A 19,706-nucleotide genomic window follows, 5' to 3' on the forward strand; every position below is an offset into this window, starting at 1 on the left:
TGAACAGTCACAGGATATGATTCATTCCCATTCCCCCACTCTGACAGGCTCTGACTATGCAGCACAAGACAGGTTTTAATAGAGTAACAAATTCACAAGGATTCTGAAGAAAGATTTCATGACTCCGATGTACTCAAGAGCCAGCAACCACTTAGGCCCTTCTAATGATGTTTATGGTTCTGTATTATCTTTCATCTTGGGGAGTTTGGGCACTCTGGGAAGGGGTGGACACTCCATTTTATTCACGTGGCACATCTTGCTCCAGCATGGGCTGTTTCAATATAATCCTTAGCAGTTTGGAACATTCACTTTCCTCTGAGAAATTAGCTGATCACTGAGGTGAAAGTCAAATGCTTTTATTTGAGAAAATTTCATTTAACATAAAAATAGGGCTTAAGAGAACAAAAAGTTCAAGGAAACATATGGCAAAAACTAAAATATTCAACAGCTCATGAAGATATACCTTCAAGATGCTCTGAGCCAGCCTGCTTATTTATACAGCCTCTTCCAATCAGCATCCTCTTCACTGAAAAGTGAACTCCTTCTTAAATATATTATTTTTATTTTATGTGCATGCACCATGTGCATGCCTGGTACCCTTGGAGACCAGAAGAGATCACATATGGATCCAGTACCATCAGATACCTGGTACCTCTGAGACTGGAGTTACAGGTGGTTGTGAGCTGCTGTTTGGGTGCTGGGAACTGAACCTGGGTCCTCTGGAGAAGCAGCCAGTGTGCTTAACCGTTCAGCCATCTCTGCAGACCTTAACTCCCACCTTTTATCTAATGCTTCCATGAGGTTGACATACAGAAGATTCACCTGAGAAGAAAAAAAGATAATGTGGGAAAGCTTTCCAGACACAAAGTGAAGTCTGGCCCTCATGGTCTGAGGTCTGAGTTGCTATTTGGGGAGTGTACATAGTTTGTTCGTGTTCTCTCTCTCTCTCTCTCTCTCTCTCTCTCTCTCTCTCTCTCTCTCTCTCTCTCTCTCTCTCTCTCTCTCTTTCTGGAGCTGAGAACTGAACCCAGGGCCTTGCGCTTGCTAGGCAAGCGCTCTACCACTGAGCTAAATCCCCAACCCCCATAGACCTCTCTTGAGAAAGATGAATCCAAGGGCAGTAGGTCTGTTTAATTAGGAACAGGCAGCTCTAGGAAGGGAGGAGGTACTCAAAACAGAAAAGACTTTGTTTTTATTTGGTAACAAGGCCTTTTCCTTATCAAACCTACCCTAGTCAGCTAATGGTCTAGATGCTTGCAACTGAGAATAAGAACCCCCGGAGACACGCCTGTTTGAGCAGGCACTGTTTGCACAGAGGCCATCCCCCACCCCACCCCACCCCCCCGCACTGGCACTGACAGTGATAGAGCTTTCCAGAGCTCACTCCTGGCAGTCCTCAGAGCTCACTCCTGGCAGTCCTCATAATTGGATGCCGTTCACGATCCCTGTGTTTCCTCGTCTCCATCCTTCCTGGTTTTCGCTCTAAGAAATTACTACACAGCCTCCTATCTCATGAACTGGTATGAAAGCACTGAGATCTTCGAGGATGAAGCTTTTTACCCAGTCAAGCAAGGTAGGAGATGTCCTCATGGGAGCCTGTCCTGCCTTCTGTGCCCTGCCCGCCTGCCCGCCCGCCCCCAAGTCATGGTACCCACTGCAGGATTCTCCTTCTTACCTTAGCCTCATAGTTTGTTTTGAGGGAGCCAAGGTGGCCAAGGAAATCCAATGCCAGGCCAGCCCATCTTTGTGCAGACACATACTTGTTCCTGCTATACATCAATATTCCAATATTCCAAGACTTGATCATTAGCCAGAGAATCTCCTCTTCTGGGTAGCCCTCCTGAAACCCAAGAAGAGCGACTGTTTTAAAGCTGTCCTTGTCTTTACTGACTGTTACACTGCATCAGGTCCTATTATTATCAAACAAGGCGTGCTCAGCTAGCGCTAAGGAGAGATGGCTCTTGGAGAACAGGTCAGGACTTGGAAGGTATGGCAGCTGAAGACTGTCCCACAGTGAAGTCTCGTGAAGTGACAGGAAAATGGAAACAAGCAACGAGGCTTTTCTACTGGAAGAAAAAGTATCAAAGAGACCAGCTCCTGGGCTCTCTGAAGCACGAGAACAATCTGTGTCCTGCTTGGATCTTCTGTTGCTGCTGTCCTCAGCCAATTATCTCTTCAATCCCTACATTTCCTTTTCTGAGATGGTCAAGAAACTGCTTTATTGAGTCTCTTAATTTTCTTGACCAGAATGATTTTCTATTCTTGCAAAAGTAATAATATTAACGTTAGTGTTAAGATAATCTATTGAGCTACGAACAAAGGGCACATTTCTGAGATGGTCCTCCAGTCTTATCAGTGGTTTTTAACACCACTAATCACATAATTAGATTCGACTCTTCCTTGTATTTTGTAAGAGTGAAAAGGATTAGTGTAAGGAGCGACTTTCTCTGTCCTTGTATAGGAGATGGAGAACAATGAGAGCGTTCATGTTGAAGCCCTTCATACCTAGTATGTCTCAGGCCCTGGAGGGCAGAGATGTGATAGAAGACTTGGGGAGGTGCTTCTTGAGTGGCAAGGATAATAAAAGCCTGGGCTTTTATTCATTATTGGTTTGTTTAAGATGGGGACCTTGCTATGTAGACTAGTCTGCTCTTAACTCCTGAGTTCCAGTGATTGTACATGTCAGCCTGCCAAGTGCTGTAATTACAGACCCACACCACCATGTCCAGCTGTCCTTCCATTGGATCTATAAAAAATACCTGCATAAGGCACTATGATAATGAGGTTGTTAGAAGGGATAAGACAAATCTTTCATCTGAAAGGCCGCATGGCAGCTTTGGGGAAACAAGGCATCTACATATAAAGATGACTTCATGGATCTGAGAGTAGCTCAGTGACAGAATGCTTGTCAAGCATGTGATGCCCTGAATTTCATCCCTAATATCACAAGAGAAAATGACTTCCCAAGGTATGATCAAGGGTTTGTTGGAGTGACGTGGACATTAGGTACAGTGATAGAGAAGAGCACTAGCAGAGCTTGGTCAGAGGCAGTTTAGTTTGCCTGAAATATTAACCTCCTAGACATCTACTTTTCAAAATTTACAGTCGTTTCTTTCTCTCCATTCCTATAGCAAGCTTTATGTTTCTCTAATATAATTTTTTTAGTTTTTTAAAAAATTTTATTTTATTTTATTTTACAATATAATTTATTTCTACATATCAGCCACAGATTCCCTTGTCCTCCCTCCTCCTGCCCCCCTCCCCTTCCCCCCAGCCTACCCCCCATTCCCACCTCCTCCAGGGCAAAGCCTCCCCCGAGGACTGAGATCAACCTGGTAGACTGAGTCCAGGCAGGTCCAGTCCCCTCCTCCCAGGCCGAGCCAAGCCTGTGCTCAGTGCATGAGTTGGCTGTCTCTAATATAATTTATATCACATCATTTTGAAGAATGTTACATATTTATTTCTTCCAGCCTGTTGAATTCTTTGTGGTACAGATTTTTTGGTTTCATTTTTATATCCTCGAGTACAACACTATGCATGACATACAACAGAGACACAAGTTTGCTGAATGAATTAATGAATGAAGAAATGACCCAATCCTCAATCAAATGTGACCTCATTGGTGAGGTTTACCTTGATTGTTCATAACTTCTTGCACAAACGTTTGTTCCCTGAAATTTTGTTCACAGAACTGTAAAGCATTCCTAATACATTGTCTTTCTCCTTCACTCAGCGGGGGCAGGGTGTCTTTAATGTAAAATGTCATTCTCCTTGTGTATTCACAGCCTGGCACAGTATCCGGTGCATAGTAAGGACGTGGTTACCTTAACTACATGACTGGAAAAGTGATTAAACAAACATGATCATAAGAGAGATATGAATAAGATCTAGATCTACAATGATTACATGAAATATCTAGACTAGGGAAACCCATAGTGAAAGAAAGCAGATTGGTGGTTGCTAGACGCTGGAGGAAGGAGGAATTGGGAGTGTCTGCTAATGAATACGGTTTCCTTTTAGGTTGATGGAATCTTCTAGAATTAGATAATGATGATATTTGCATGATTTTATGACTATACTAAAACTCACCAAATTATACATTTTAAAATGGTGAATTTTGTGGTAGATATGTCACTATGTGTGTGTGTGTGTGTGTGTGTGTGTGTGTGTGTGTGTGTGTGTATTATATTGGTTTTTCAAGACTTTTTTTTTATAGCCCTGGCTGTCTTGGAACTCACTGTGTAGAACAGGCTAGCCTTGAACTCACAGAGATCCACTTGCCTCTGCCTTCTGAGTGCTGGGATTAAAGGAGTGTGCCAACACTGCCTTATTTCTTTAAAGATTTATTTATTCATGCATTTTATGTATATGAGTGCTCTGTTTTCATGTGCACCAGAAGAAGGAATCTAATCCCATTACAGATGTTTGTGAGCCACCGTGTGGTTGCTGGGACCTCTGGAAGAGCAGTCAAGTGCTCTTAACCACTGAACTATCTCTTCGGACCCCATTTTGTAATATATTAAATCTTGATAAAGAATAAAAATATAGCTGTACAAAGAAAGAGAAGGGGATTCGAAGCAGAATAGAATAAATGAAGACTTGGATTGTATATGACAGCGAGTATTTCTAAGGGCTACTAAAAGTCGTTTGGCCTAAGCAGCTGATTTCTGTCAGGAGTGAAAGGGGAACAAGTTCGCAAATGCAGGATGGAATTTCTGAGCATTTCCTCAGAATACTACTGGCATGAGAAATGTGAAGATAGTCTAATACAATTCTTCAGTGAAATACATTTTTGGAATTCTTCATTCAAGAAGTCACTCTCTTGAAGCATTAAAACACATATTAATTCATTGAAAACTTAAGAAAGCTTTATAGTAAAAAATGTTGTGAGGCTGGAGAGATGGTTCAGTGGTTAAGAGCACTGGCTACTCTTCCAGAGGTCCTGAGTTCAATTCCCAGCACCCACATGGCAGCTCACAACTGTCTGTAACTGCAGTTCCAGGGGATCTGACACCCTCATACAGACATAGATGCAGGCAAAACCCCAATGCATATTTAAAATATGTTGTAACATGTGACTGTTAATATAGGGTATGTGGAACACTCACTGACTCCAAAGGCTGGAGTGTAAAAGGTTTTGTATTGCAGAAGATTTGTTTAACCATGCAAAGATATGTTGCATTTGTTTATGTTGCAGAATATTTATTTAACTATGTAAAGGTGTGTTGCATTTGTTTAATTATGTAAAGAGGTTCAGGGTAAGGATTTAGAAATACAAGAGCTTCTAGAGATGTAGTGGGAAGAAAGTGATATATAAAGTTTGTGTTTGGGAACAAAGGAAAAACAGAAGAAGACAGAGCCGAAGAGAAACTAGGAATCAAACTACAGAAACAAAGGAGAAAACAGACTTTCAAAGTCTAACTCAAAGCTGCCTTGCAGAAACCTCAATTCCAATGCCAGGGAAATATGAGGCTAGGAAGAAATAAGATTAGATGAAGGGAAACCCAAGGACCATTGTGTTGTGAAGACTTCTAGGTTCAATTCTCAGCTTTTCCATTATATATTTGCATGCCTTGTATAAGATATTTAACCTTTCCATGCCTCAGTTGACAAAATAGTGAACTCAACTTAGTGTAGTTATGCACACCTATAATCCCAGCACTTGAGGAGCTGAGGTAGGAGGATCATAAGTTTAACACCAGCTTGAAATACGTACTGAGACTCTATCTAAAAAAAATGACAGAGATTTAATTTGGTAACCTCAAAGACTATTAATTCTCCTGGTCACAGAATGAAAATTTACATGTCTTTTAGATCCAAACTAATAGATGATCATAAGAGAGAAGACACTATTGCTAAGTGAGTTTCTCAGATGCTAATGTAATGTGCATAAAGGAATATTCTGAAAATTCAGGTTTTCACTCCTCAAAGCCTCCTACATCCATCTCCTAGGGACTCAGCCTCTTGGTGAAGACCCAGAGTCTCCTAGTTCTTTCCTGCTACCCCCTTCAGCTTTTCCTTCTAGCACATCTCTATTCCTCTGTGACTCCTGCCAAGACACAGAACCATTCCCTAACAGGGACCCACAGCGGCTGTGCTAGACTGGGACTCAGGGACTCCACAGCTAGGGCATTTGACTAGGACTCAGAGTGGACTCCACAGCTAGGGCATTTGACTAGGACTGAGGGACTCCACAGCTAGGGCATTGACTGACTCAGGGACTCCACAGCTAGGCATTGACTAGGACTCAGAGTGGACTCCACAGCTAGGGCATTTGACTAGGACTCAGGGAATCCACAGCTAGGGCATTTGACTGGGACTCAGGGACTCCACAGCTAGGGCATTTGACTAGGACTCAGAGTGGACTCCACAGCTAGGGCATTTGACTAGGACTCAGGGACTCCACAGCTAGGGCATTGATAAAAAAAAAAAAAAGAATCCACAGCTAGGCATTGACTAGGACTCAGGGACTCCACAGCTAGGGCATTTGACTAGGACTCAGAGTGGACTCCACAGCTAGGGCATTGGACTAGGACTCAGAGTGGACTCCACAGCTAGGGCATTGGACTAGGACTCAGGGAATCCACAGCTAGGGCATTTGACTAGGACTCAGAGTGGACTCCACAGCTAGGGCATTGGACTAGGACTCAGGGAATCCACAGCTAGGGCATTTGACTGGGACTCAGGGACTCCACAGCTAGGGCATTTGACTGGGACTCAGGGTGGGCAACAACAACTAAAGTATGGAACACCCACTCAGTGATGAAACCAGATACATACTACATGCACCAAGAAGCACTTCAGATGGTTAACTCCAGATGCCTAGATCCCAGCACAAAACCATGAATATGAAAATCCAAGAAAATACGCCTCTTTCAGAAGCTAACAACTCCATCGTAATAGGTGCCAATGAAAGCAATTAGCTGAAGCTCAAGACGAAGACTTCAAAATAACAATTATGAATATCTTCAAGGACCTTAAAGAGGATATGGATAAATGCCTTAATGGAGACCATGAAAACACAAACAGTTGAATGAAATAATGACAATAATTTAAGGTGTGAAAGTAGAATTTAACAAAGAAATAGAATAAGTAAAGAAAATGCAAACTGAAATAAAACTGGAAATAAAAGCCTCAGGATGCCAAACAAAAGCCTCAGAGATAAGCCTCACCAAAAGATTAACAAACATGGAAGAGCGAATTTCAGGTCTTGAAGACAAGGTAGAAGAAATGGATAGTTCAGTCAAAGAAATGTTAAATATAAAACCATCCAAGCACAAGGCATCCAGGAAATCTGGGGCATTATGAAAAGACCAAGCTTTTTCATAATAAAGAACAAGGGAAAGAAACCCAGGTGAGAGGCACAGAAAATATTTTTAACAAAAACATAGAAAAATATTTCCTAAACCTAAGGAAAGAGATTCATATCAAGGTTCAAGAGGCATCCAGAACACCAAATTGATGAGAAGAAACTCCCCATGATACATAACAATCAAAATACTAAATGTATAGAATAAAGACCAGATATTAAAAGTCACAAGGGAAAAAGACCAACTCACATATAAAGGGAGGCCCATTAGAACAACACCTGACTTGCCAGTGTTGACTCTGAAAGTCAGAAGGGCTAGGAGGGATGTTCTGCCAGCTCTGACAGATCACAGATGCCAGCCCAGAATACCAAACAAAACTAACAATCACAGTCACAGTCAACAGAGAGTGAAAAACATCTCATGGTAAAAAAACAAAAAACAAAAACAAAAACAAAAACAAAAAACAAATTTAAGCAGTTTCTGTCTACCAATCTTGTTCTACAGAAGTCACTAGAATGAAAACTTAAGTTTGAAGAGAAGGTTAACTACACCCAAAGAGGACACTAGGAATAAATAATCCCAACACAGTTAATCAAAAGACGGCAAGAAACCTACACCAAAATAATATGACTTAATAAATTCTGTTCATTAATAACTCTCAATATTAATGGTCTCAATCTCCCAATAAAAAGACAGACTAGCAGACTGGATTAGAAAATAGCATCCATCTATCTGCTGCATCCAAGAAATGCACCTCATCATCAAGGAAAGATGGGGGTACAAGGATGAAAATAAGCAAATGGACCCAAGAATCAAACAGGTGTAGCTATTTTAATATCTGATAAAATAGACTTCACACCAAAATTAAAGGAAACATTCATTAAGAGGCTATAACAACTCTAAATATTTGTGCACCAAACATGAGGACGCCCAAGTTCATAAAAGAAACACAGTTAAAAATCAGGTATTGACCCTAATACAGTGATAGTTGATGTTCTCAATACTCCACTCTAGATAATAGACACACGACCCAGACAAAAATTAAACATGGAAACACTGGAGTTAAATAACGTCATAAATCAAATGACATTCCATGCAAACACTAAAGAATATACTTTCTTCTTAGAAATTCATGGAACTTTCTCCAAAATTGACCATATATTAGGGGAAAAAGGCAACTCTCAACAGATACAAAAATATTGCAATAACACCTTGCATCCTATCTGGGTATCAACAATAGAAACAACAAAAAGTGTACAGACTCATGGAAGCAGAAGAACTTACTACCGAATGAAAATTGGGTCAAGACAGAAATCAAGAAGTAGATTAAACACTTTTTAGAACTGAATGAAAACGAGAGTAGAACACACCTGTCCTAGTTGGGGTTACAAATGCTCTGACGAAACATCATAACCAAAATAACTTGGGGAGAAAAGGGTTTACTCAGATTACACTTCCAAATTGTCAGGACGGGAACTCAAACAGGGCAGGATCCTGGAGGCAGGAGCTGATGCAGAGGCCATGGAGGGGTGCTGCTTACTGGCTTGCTTCCCACGACTTGCTCAGCCTGCTTTCTTATAGAACCGGGATCACCCTCCCAGGGATGGCCCCATCCATCATAGGCTGGGCCTTCCTCCGACAATCACTAATTAAGAAAATGCTCTGTAGGCTTTCTACAGCCTGATCTTACGGAAACATTTTCTCACTTGAGGCTCTTTCCTCTCTGATAACTCCAGCTTGTGTCAAGTTGACATAAAACCACCCAGCACAATACCCAAACCTATGGAAAATGATGAAGGCAGTTCTAAGAGGCAAGTTCATAGCAGTAAGTGCCTACATAAAAAAAAACCCATAAGGATCTCATATCAATAACTTAATGCCACACTTTAAAGCTCTAGAAAAACAAGAAGAAATAATACCTCCCAAAAAGAGTAGATAGGAAGAAATACTCAAACTCGGAGCTGAAATCAATAAAATAGAACTAACAATACAAAAGCAAGAAAAAGAATCAATGAAATGAAGAGCTGGTTCTTTGAAAAATCAACAAAATTGACAAACCCTTAGCGAAATTAACCAAAAATAAAGAAAGAAGATACAAATTAGTAAAATTAGAGATGAGCCGGAGATTTTACAATAGACACTGAGAAAATTCAGAGAACCATAAAGGACATGCTTTAAAGAAAATCTGTAACCTACCAAACTGGAAAATCTTAAAAAAAAAAAAAAAGATTAATTTCTTTTTGTTGCTTTTTTCTTCTTTCTTTCTCTCTCTCTCTCTCTTTCTTTCTTTCTTTCTTTCTTTCTTTCTTTCTTTCTTTCTTTCTTTCCTTCCTTCCTTCCTTCCTTCCTTCCTTCCTTCCTTCCTTCTCTTCTCTCTCTCTCTCTCTCTCTCTCTCTCTCTCTCTCTCTCTCTCTCTCTTTCTCTCTCTCTCCCTCCCTCCCTCGCTTCCTTTCTTTTCCTTTTTTCTTTTTCTGAGACAGGGTTTCTCTGTGTAACAACAGCCCTGGCTATCCTGGAACTCGCTTTGTGGATCAGGCTGGCCTCAAACTCACAGAGGTCTGTCTGCCTCTGCCTCCCAAGTATTGCTATTAAATGAAGAGGCATTTTCTAGTTCTTTTTACAAAGCCACTATTATTCTGATACCATAACTACAGAAAGACCCCTCAACAAAAATTACAAATCAATTTCCCTTTATGAGCATAGACTCAAAATTTCTTAATAAAGTACTTGCAATCTGAATCTAAGAACATATAAAATAGATTATTCACCATGATCAAGTTGGCTTTGATTCAACACATGTAAATCAATAAACATAATCCACCATATAAACTGACTGAAAGACAAAAACCACATTAGATGCAGAAAAGGCTTTTGACAAAATCCAACATCTCTTTATGATAAAAATCCTAGGGAGACTAAGGTATAAGGGACATACCTCAGTACAATAAAGGCAATTTATGGTAAGCCCATAGCCAACATCAACCTATATGGAGAGAAACTCAAAGCATTCCCACTAACATCAGGAACAAGACAAGGCTGTCCACTCTCTTCATATCTATTCAATATAGTACTTGAAGTCTTAGCTAGAGTAATAAAACAACTGCAGGAGATCAAGGGGATACAAATAGGAAGGGAAGAAGTTAAAGTATATTTTAAAAATACATTTTATATATATATATTTATTATTATTATTTTTACATCCCAACCACAGTTTTCCTTCCCTCCTCTCCTCCCAGTCCCTCCCCAAGTTAAAGTATCTTTATTTTCAGATGATATGATAGGATACATAAGTGACCTCAAAAATTCCACCAGGAAACTTCTACATCTGATAAACACTTTCAGCAAAGTAGCTGGATACAAAAAAAAAAAAAAATTAGTAGCCCTCCTGTATACAAATGACGAACAGATTGAAAAAGAAATCAGGGAAACAGCACCTTTCACAGTAGCCTCAAAAATATCTTGAGATAACTCTAAGCAAGCAAGTGAAAGACCTGAATAATAAAAACTTTAAGACATTGAAGAAAGAAATTGAGAAAGATGCCAAAGGATGGAAAGATCTCCCATGCTTATGGCTTGATAGGAGTAATGTTTTGAAAAACAGCCATCCTACCAAAAGCAGTAACAAATTCAATGCACTCCCCATCAAAATTCCAATATAATCCATCATGGAGATTGAAAAAAATATTTAACTTCATATGGAAACACAATAAATCCCCCAATGCTAAAACAATCCTGGAGGTATCACTACTCCAGATTTCAAGTTGTTTTAAAAAAGGTATAGTAATAAAAACATCATGGCATTGACATAAAACAAGATGTGTTGATCAATGGCATATAATTGAAGATCTAGACATAATTCCACCCAGCAACAGACACCTGAGTTTTGAAAAAGAAGCTGAAAATACACACTGGAGAAAAGACAAGCATCTTCAACAAATGGTGCTGGTTAAACTGGATGGCTGCATATAGAAGAATGAAAGTGGATCCATATCTATCACCCTGCACAAAACTCAACTCCAAACAGATCAAGGACTTCAATATAAGACCAGATGCCTTTGAGTCTGATAGAAAAGACTATAGGGAATAGGCTTGAACTCATTGATACAGGAAAGGTCATTCTGAACTAGACCCAGGAGCACAGGTATTAAGACCAACAATAAAGAAACCGGACCTCACGAAGCTAAAAAGTTTCTGTACAGCAAAAGACATCATCATTCTAGCAACTAGAAACCTACAGAATGGGGAAAACTTTATCAATTATATAACTGATAAAGAGTTAGTATCTAGAAAAAAATGAACATCAAGAAAACAAATCACCCAATTTAAAAATGTGGTATAGAACTCAATAAAGAGATCTCAAAAGGCAAAATACAAGTGACTGAGAAATACTTAAAAAATGTTCAACATCCTTAGTTATCAGGGAAATGCAAATTAAAGCTACTTTGAGATTTCATTTCACCCCAGCCAGAATGGCCAAGATCAGTAAAATAAATGACAGCAATGCTGGTGAGGATGTGACAAAAAGGGGACACTTATCCATTGCTGGTGGGAGTACAAGTTTGTACAGTCACATGGAAACCAGTGTGGGTGTTCCCCCAAAATCTGGAAGCCAATTTATCAGAAGATCCAGCTTTATATACCACTCTTGGGCAATCACAAAACTCTGCATCTGACTACAAAGATACATGCTCACCCATGTTCACTGCTGTTCTATTCATAACACCAGAAATTGGAAACAGCTTAGATACCCATCAAGTGATGAATGGATAATGATAATGTGGTACGTTTACACAAGGAATATCATTTACCTGTTCAGAAAAATGAAATTTTCAGATAAATGGATGGAGTTGGAAACAATTACCCTGAGTGACATAATCAAGATCACAAAAGACAAATAACGCATGTCTTCTCTTTTATGTGGATGTTAGCTTTTAAGCTTTGGAGATGTGTGTTTCATTCAGAATATCCAGAGGTCAGGTATCTAGTAAGGCATCAGAGGAGAGGAGGGAATCCTCCAAGAGAAGGAAAAGAGAATACAGTGTTATAAAGAGACAAAGCGTAAACTAGAAGTATTAAATGAGGAGGAGGATGGGAGGGCAGCGTAAAGGAGGAAATATGGGGAGGGACAACTAACACTAAAGACCTTTTGAAAGGGAAACCCACTACTATAAAAGCTTCCTAAAATATATACATATATGAAAGGAATTTAAATGGAGTCACCATATAATGAGGTAGACAGGGCCCCAACTAGACATCTTATGCCACTAATTAAAACCTCTAGTGCTAGGAATGGGTTATATGTTGTTGAGTCATTGGCCAAAGAGGTCTTATAGACCTCTACAGACATCACAGGCTATTGCCAAGGCTACTGGTTACTTCTCCACATGATTAGGCCCTATTGCTGATGGTTAGGCCCTATTGCTGAAGACATCATTTACTTGTGTCATCGAACATAAGAGAAATCAAACTGGTGCCCAATTAGAAGCTTCACTCCTACTGACTAGCATTCACATGCTGGAAGGTGTTCTGCATGCTACTGAAGGAGGGAAGCCATTATCAGTATCACCCATGTACAAACCTGTGACCTACAACACCGACCTGCCTGCAACATATACTGCTGCAATAGGAGCACAAATGTTGTGGGAGTAGCCAACTACTTCTGGATTGGATTTAAGGCCCACTCCACGAGAAGGCATCCGTACGTCACATTAAAGTGGCCAACAACCTGAGACTAGATAGGTGAAGGGTCCTAGGGGAAACTTATTATTATTCTGCTAAAGAAACAGGAATATGTACAAGGACTCCTAAGGACATATGGCCATACCCATAGATCAGTGCTTCACTCAGCTCTCACCAGAGAAGCTTCTTCTTGCAGTAGATGGTAATTAACATGGAGACCCACAGGAGGGGAGGTGGAAAGACTGTAGGAACCAGAGGCGGTAAATGACTCCAAGGACACAGCTTCTTCCAGACACAACAGAACTGGTACACATCAACACTCATAGAGACTGTGACAGCATGCATAGGACCTGCTCAGGCTGAAACTAGAAAAAGTTCTAGCCCTGAGAAGGGGAGGCGGACACAAGTCCCACCTCAACTAAGACCCTATTTGTGATTGATACATGCTAGGAACCCTCCTTTCCACCTTTCCCTGTGTGTACTAGACGAAACAACATTCCTTTCTTTTACAAAGACAGCTAAAGTTCTTTACCCAACGAACTACCTTTTTGGGGGGTTTGCTTCTCAGTGTGTGATGTGGGGCTGATGAGACAGTTCAGGAGGTAAAGGCATTTACCTGTAGCCAAGCCTGACGACCTGAGAGTGATCCCAGGGTCCCACATGGTGGAAGGAAAGAAATGATTCCTGTAAGTAATCTCCCACTTCTACATGTAGCATGGCACATACACACCGTGGCACACATATGCTGTGACTCATGCATACCCCAACAATAAATAATAAAAGTGTAATACATTAAAGCTTATAAAAAGAGCTCTCATGGCTATACAGCAGGCACTGGTGACTGACTTTGATGCCAGTTGTGAAGACTGGGGTTACATTTTAATAGTAAGCTTTTCCTCCTCATCATCTATGTGTCTGGATAGTCTTAAAATTAACTAGCAAACATCCCTTCCACGAGGTGGAAGAAATATATGTATTTCCATTTTTCCTGGCAAATACAGCTCAATTCCTGAACACATACATAAAACAAACCGAAGACGACTCTGAAATTTGGGAAGAAGACAACTAGCTAGGGACCTGGGAACCAAGGATTGGCATAGTTGTGGGTCCCCTGAGTTTTCTTTTGTTTTATATATCCCCAGACTTGATACTAGAGACCAAAACCATGCAGACAAACAGCCCCAAGAACAGTATATTCTTTCTAGTGAAGAGACCCACAGTAACAAAGAGTCCTCTACCTCAAGCGTCAATGCAGACTAAGTGGAAAAAATGTTTCGTGTGTGTGTGTGTGTGTGTGTGTGTGTGTGTGTGTGTGAGTGAAACACTTGTGTGCATGTGTGTGAGCGCTGGTGCCAGGCTTTTCTTTGGAAGTGCCAGGGTCAAGTTTCTTCCCCTGCACAGTGGTGTTAGAGAAAGCCAGCTAAAACAGAAGGCTAAGTGAGATGCACAGTCTCAACATGACATTAAAATGTCGAGATTTCAGTAAAAATATCCACTAAACTAAGAACTCAGAAAATCTTACACTGAACAACAAAAAAGACCACTTGATATTTCTGAGATGACCAAAATGTTATAGTATCTGCTAATGAATTTTTCTATGGCTTGGAAAACAGTGGTAAAATACAGCACACAATCTAGTATCTTAACACTTTTGAGTGTACAGTTCACATTCACATTGCTGTGCTACTAGTGCTACTCCCCACCCACTGCAGAGCTGCTTCAATCTAAACACTCAAATGCTATGGACTCTGTCCCTAGCAACCACCACCACTCTGTTTTCCATATTGATCAATTTTACCACTCTTGGTGCTTCACATAAGTGCAGTCATACAAGATTTATCCTGTTATGACATATAACAACTTGATGAATCTCCAGAGAATTATGACGAGTCAAAAAGCCAATTTCAGAAGGTTATATATTGTACTATTCTAAAGATACATATATATATATATATATATGTATATATATATATATATATGATTTCATTTAGATAACATTCTTGGAATGACAAAGTTATAAAAATTGGCAATATGCTAGTAGCTGGCTATTTTTAAAGCTGGGATTGAGAGAGAAGTGGGAGGCATAAAAGGGCAACAAAAAAGATCTCTGTGCTGATGGAGATGTTCTCTGTGTTGCTTGAAATAATGCCAACATTTTGGTTGTGATTTTGTCTCTTGTTTTTCAGGTTTTTTTTTTTTTTTTTTTTTTTTTTTTTTTTTTTTTTTTTTTTTTTTTTGCGGCAGGTATATATGTAGCACAGGCTGGATTCAAACTCTCTACATAGTAGAATATGGCCTTCAACTTCTAACTTTCATGCCTCCATGTCCCTGTGTGCTGGGATTAGGAGTGTGTGTCACCACGATTTTTGACTGTGATGTTGTGCTATTGGGGAAACCTGGGGAAAGGGGATACAAGATTGCAATGTTATTTTTATTAAGTATAATTATTTCAAAATAAAAATTTAGTTAAGAACAACCTAATTCTTTAAAAAAGACTCCAGAATATGAACCTATTATTAGAGTACACAGGACTGCTTACTTAGCATGTGGTCCCCTCCCAGCTGAGCCATTAGCTCTGAATAGAGGCCCAAGCTTCTCATTTGACCCGAGATTTCCTAGCAAAAACTGGTAAAGACATATGTTCTCATAGAACGAGTCCAGTGATTAAGGGGCAATTGACTGAATGTGTATATAACCACCCAAATCACATGTTAAAGTCTTAACCTTTCAAGTGCCAATATTAGGAGTTTGGGTCATCAGGAAGTGATTAGAGATCATGGCAGTCCTCAAAAATAGAGTTAGTACAAGTATAAAAGTTCCTAAGAGATCCCTTGTCCTTTCTGCCACCTGAGGTTACAGCAAGAAATGATCTCATCTATGAGGGAGCAGGCTCTTATCAGAGACTGCACTTGGGCCTTAATCTCAGGGCCTTCTCAGCCCCTAAGGCTGGGGAAAGTAAACTTCTATTTAAAAACATGTCTTTATTATTAGTGCACATGTGTGTGCACGCATGCGCATTGAGGAGGAGCACACACATACAGCACAGTAAGCATAGGAAGTTCAAGGACAACATTCGGGACTCAGCTCTCTTTTATCCCAGGTTCTCAGGATAAACTCAGGTCGTCACATTTATGTGGCAAGAACTTTCACTCACTGAGCCATCTTGCCAGCCTAAATTATAAGGCACTCAGTCTATAACATTTTGTTCTAACAGTCCAAACTAAGACATAAGGTCAGAAGACCTGGGTTCTAGTTCTAAGTCCTATTTGTCAACCACAAATGATTTTAACTAAATTAGTACCCCGATTTTGTGAATTTTAAAAATGTCTTCAAAACTGTAAACCCAAGATAAATAATAGTGGCACTGGCTATGGAGTCACTGTGCGGAAATCATATGAGATAATGGATGTAAAAGTAAAACGTGAATGCAAAGTGTAAAGCATGATATATTAGGCAGAGGTTTTGTATTTGTGGAACAGGCATTTTGTCAATGTATGGAGGTAGCTGATAAAAGTTATTGGCTTCATAAATAATGAAACATGATAAATGGAGACTTTTCTCCCAAGTGTTTGAAACAAAGCAGATACATAACATATTCAATCAAAAACAAAAAAAGCAATATATACAAGATAAAGAGATAATAGTGTCACTAAATTATTCTCTGTATAAAAAGCCAAGCATATGGTCATGTTGCAGGGTATGGGCAATAACGGGCCGGAAACTCATCAGAAAAGTAGAAAACACCAGGTTCCCTAAGAGATGAGAGATAGGGATTGGAACTGCAGTGCGATGGAATAAAAGAGTGAACCAAGTTCCTCAGAGAAGCTGTGGAAGAAGTCTCTCACGGAGACTACGCAGAGTGCTAATAGTCAATGTGGAGTTACAGTAAGTCTACTTTTTAATTTGTATATGAAAACATAGTTGAAGGTCTAGATGAAGCTCCTGTCTTAGAAGTGGGTAGTTTTCCTCTTCCTAGCGGGTTGCAAAAGAAAAGAAATCCAAATTGTTCAGTGCTGAAGTTTTTTAAATATTTAAATTCATATAGGTCAGAATTCACCTGCTCCAGGAGAATTCTAGGTCTCTTTGGTCACGGACGGTTTGCACCAGACTGGCTTCCTCCTGTATTACATTGTGATTTGCAGATGCTGGTATAGAGGAGAGTCCTTTGAGGGTCTTCTATGCTATCACATTACCAGTAATTTCATCTTTTTATTTGTAGTTTAAAGTTTTTCAATGAAATTAGATTTTCTTTTTACTTTTTCTTTATTTTTTCTCTCATATAATATATCCCAACCATAGCCTCCCCTCCTCCCAGCCCCTACCTTCCCTCTCCCCCAGATCTATTGCTCCTCTATTTCCCTTCCGAAAAGAACAGGCCTCCCAGGAATATCCAACGAACACAGCATAACAAGATGCAATAAGACCAGGCACAACCCCTCACATCAGGGCTGGATGAGGCAACTCAGTAGGAGGAAAAGGGTCCCACGAGCAGGCAAAAAATAAACAAATACAAAAGAATGAAATACTAGTAATGTGACAGTATAAATGAACCTCACAGGAACCAAAGAAATCTTCACTGAAAAGAAAAAAAAATAAATTGAATGGGACCAAAATACAGATCTTTGTTCCTTCTACTTTACCACCTGCCTCTGAGAAATGGTAGAATAATAATAAGCCTTTTTACAAAATTAATATAATCATAGGGGAAAGAATTATATCAGGCTCCAAAATACAAAACAATTCAAGATGCCTGGTTATCTTGCTATTCTGACCTAATCCTTAGTAAACTTGTACTAGAAAATTCCTACCATTAACTATATTTCATAAACACGGAGATACTTTGTAGTGGATATCTGCATTGTAATGTGGATTTACCATAAAACTCATATTAGAAAGCATCATTCTATATGAATTCTAATATACAAGACATTTTGGTTCCTTAAAATCAGCTCAAAGTTTAATATTGCTCTTTGACTTACAGTTTGGCTAATGAGACTCAGAGCACTTTTTAAATGGCCCCAAATTTCTTTCAGAGAATACAGAACTGTATTTGATACTCCATCTGACACCAAAAGGTTAATCAAGTTGCGCATGCATTCACTGAAAAACAAAAAGAGAAAAGTCATCCCATAAGGAAAGAAATCAATGGCCCCAGGGCTAAGAAGTCAAATCTGACTCTCATCCACACAAGAGCTTTACAACATTCCTGCTTTCCTCCATTTTCGCTTGCTTCTAACCTTGGAAGACAGATTTTTGAAGGTGTGAAGGGGTCGATCAGTCCTTCCTTTGATCATGCCTGTGGCTATCTTTTTAGACAAAAGCATTTCCCTCATGAAAGAATTGTTTAGCTTGTGTGTGTGTGTGTGTGGGGGGCTCCCTTGTATGAAGGTCAGGGGATAACTCTCCAGAATTGGTTCTCTCCTTCCACTATGTAGGTCCTGGAGACTGAACTCAGCTCTTCAGATTTCAAACCAGGTACCTTCATCTGCTGCACCATTTTGCTGGCCAAATTAGTGCACCATCATATTTTATGAGCTGATTCAACTTAGGGGCATTTAAAGGATCATGCTACTTCTTTAAGTGAACAAAGGACGTGGGGTTTAAACTGGAAAAAAAAACCCAGAAATTTCACTTCTCAGAACAGAAAGACTGTAATGAACTTTTCTAGAAAAAAAAACCCCACATACCACCTAATATTGATACTTAAAGATAAGCATTAGAAAAAAAGGAAGAAAATAAAGAAAAAATGTTGAAGTTGAGCAGTGGCAACTAATTTCTGTTCATTTGGGATATTTAGCAAATGACATGAAGGAAGGAAGATACATAGAATTATTTTATTATATGACTAGACCAAGAAAATCAAAACACACCCTTTTTTTCCTCCCCTGGGACCAGCAGATTCCTTGATCTTCCTTAATACTCCCCGGTGTCTAATACAATTCTCACTACAGAGCAGTTCACAAGTTAGTTTCCCTATCCTCTTCTGTGTTGGTCCAGTTGGTTATGGTGGGTGACTTACACTGACTGATTTAGGTGTCAAATTACATTTACTAACCTGTATTTCAAAACGTCAATTGGCTCTTTCTTTTTGTGGATCAATAAAAGTTTTTTCAAGGCCTTCCGTGCAATAGTAGGATAGTGTGCAGGCTTATCCATAGCTAGTACTATAGAAGGAAAGGGAAAGGTTATAAACACCATCAGAATCGCATTCATCACACTTTTCATGCAGGACTACTACTTACACTCTCTAATGGGACAAGATTCTCTCTGACTCTGTCTTTGTCTCTTTGTCTCTGTCTCTTTAACACATACATACACACACACACACACACACACACACACACACACACACACCAAATTTTATAAAATTATGACTCTACAGATGCTTTCAGAGAGAATCTCTCATTTTCAGGCACAATACTACAGTAGGACTTTCAGGTTTTCTTTTTCTTTTTTTTTTTTTGACAGTTTCTCTGTGTAGCCTTGGCTGTCCTGGAACTTGCTCTGTAGACCAGGCTTGCCTCGACTCAGAGACCTCCCCCCCCCACCCCGTGTCTCCCCCACCCACCCCATGCCATTGTAGGGATTAAAGGTGTGTACTACCACCACCCAGCTTCTGGTTACATTCTTTCTTCAACGAACAGTTATGGTTCTGTAACCATGCACACAGCCCTCAGGTGATGCAACTATCTTATGAACCACAGTGAAGGAAAGGC

General features: G+C 39.7%; 1 protein-coding gene across 1 annotated transcript in view; it reads right to left on the minus strand.

The window, feature by feature from the left end:
- Positions 1 to 398: 398 nt before the first annotated feature.
- Tex11 (testis expressed 11) overlaps positions 399 to 19,706 on the minus strand; it is a 387,858-nt gene continuing 368,550 nt past the window's right edge. Inside the window, 4 exon segments of the mRNA XM_037199204.1 lie at positions 399 to 822; positions 1,676 to 1,840; positions 17,970 to 18,090; positions 19,046 to 19,154. Of these exon segments, the coding sequence (XP_037055099.1) occupies positions 667 to 822; positions 1,676 to 1,840; positions 17,970 to 18,090; positions 19,046 to 19,154 (551 nt within the window). The 3' untranslated portion in view covers positions 399 to 666.

The sequence above is a fragment of the Peromyscus leucopus genome, chromosome X, assembly GCF_004664715.2.
Source record: "Peromyscus leucopus breed LL Stock chromosome X, UCI_PerLeu_2.1, whole genome shotgun sequence".
NCBI classification, from domain to species: domain Eukaryota; kingdom Metazoa; phylum Chordata; class Mammalia; order Rodentia; family Cricetidae; genus Peromyscus; species Peromyscus leucopus.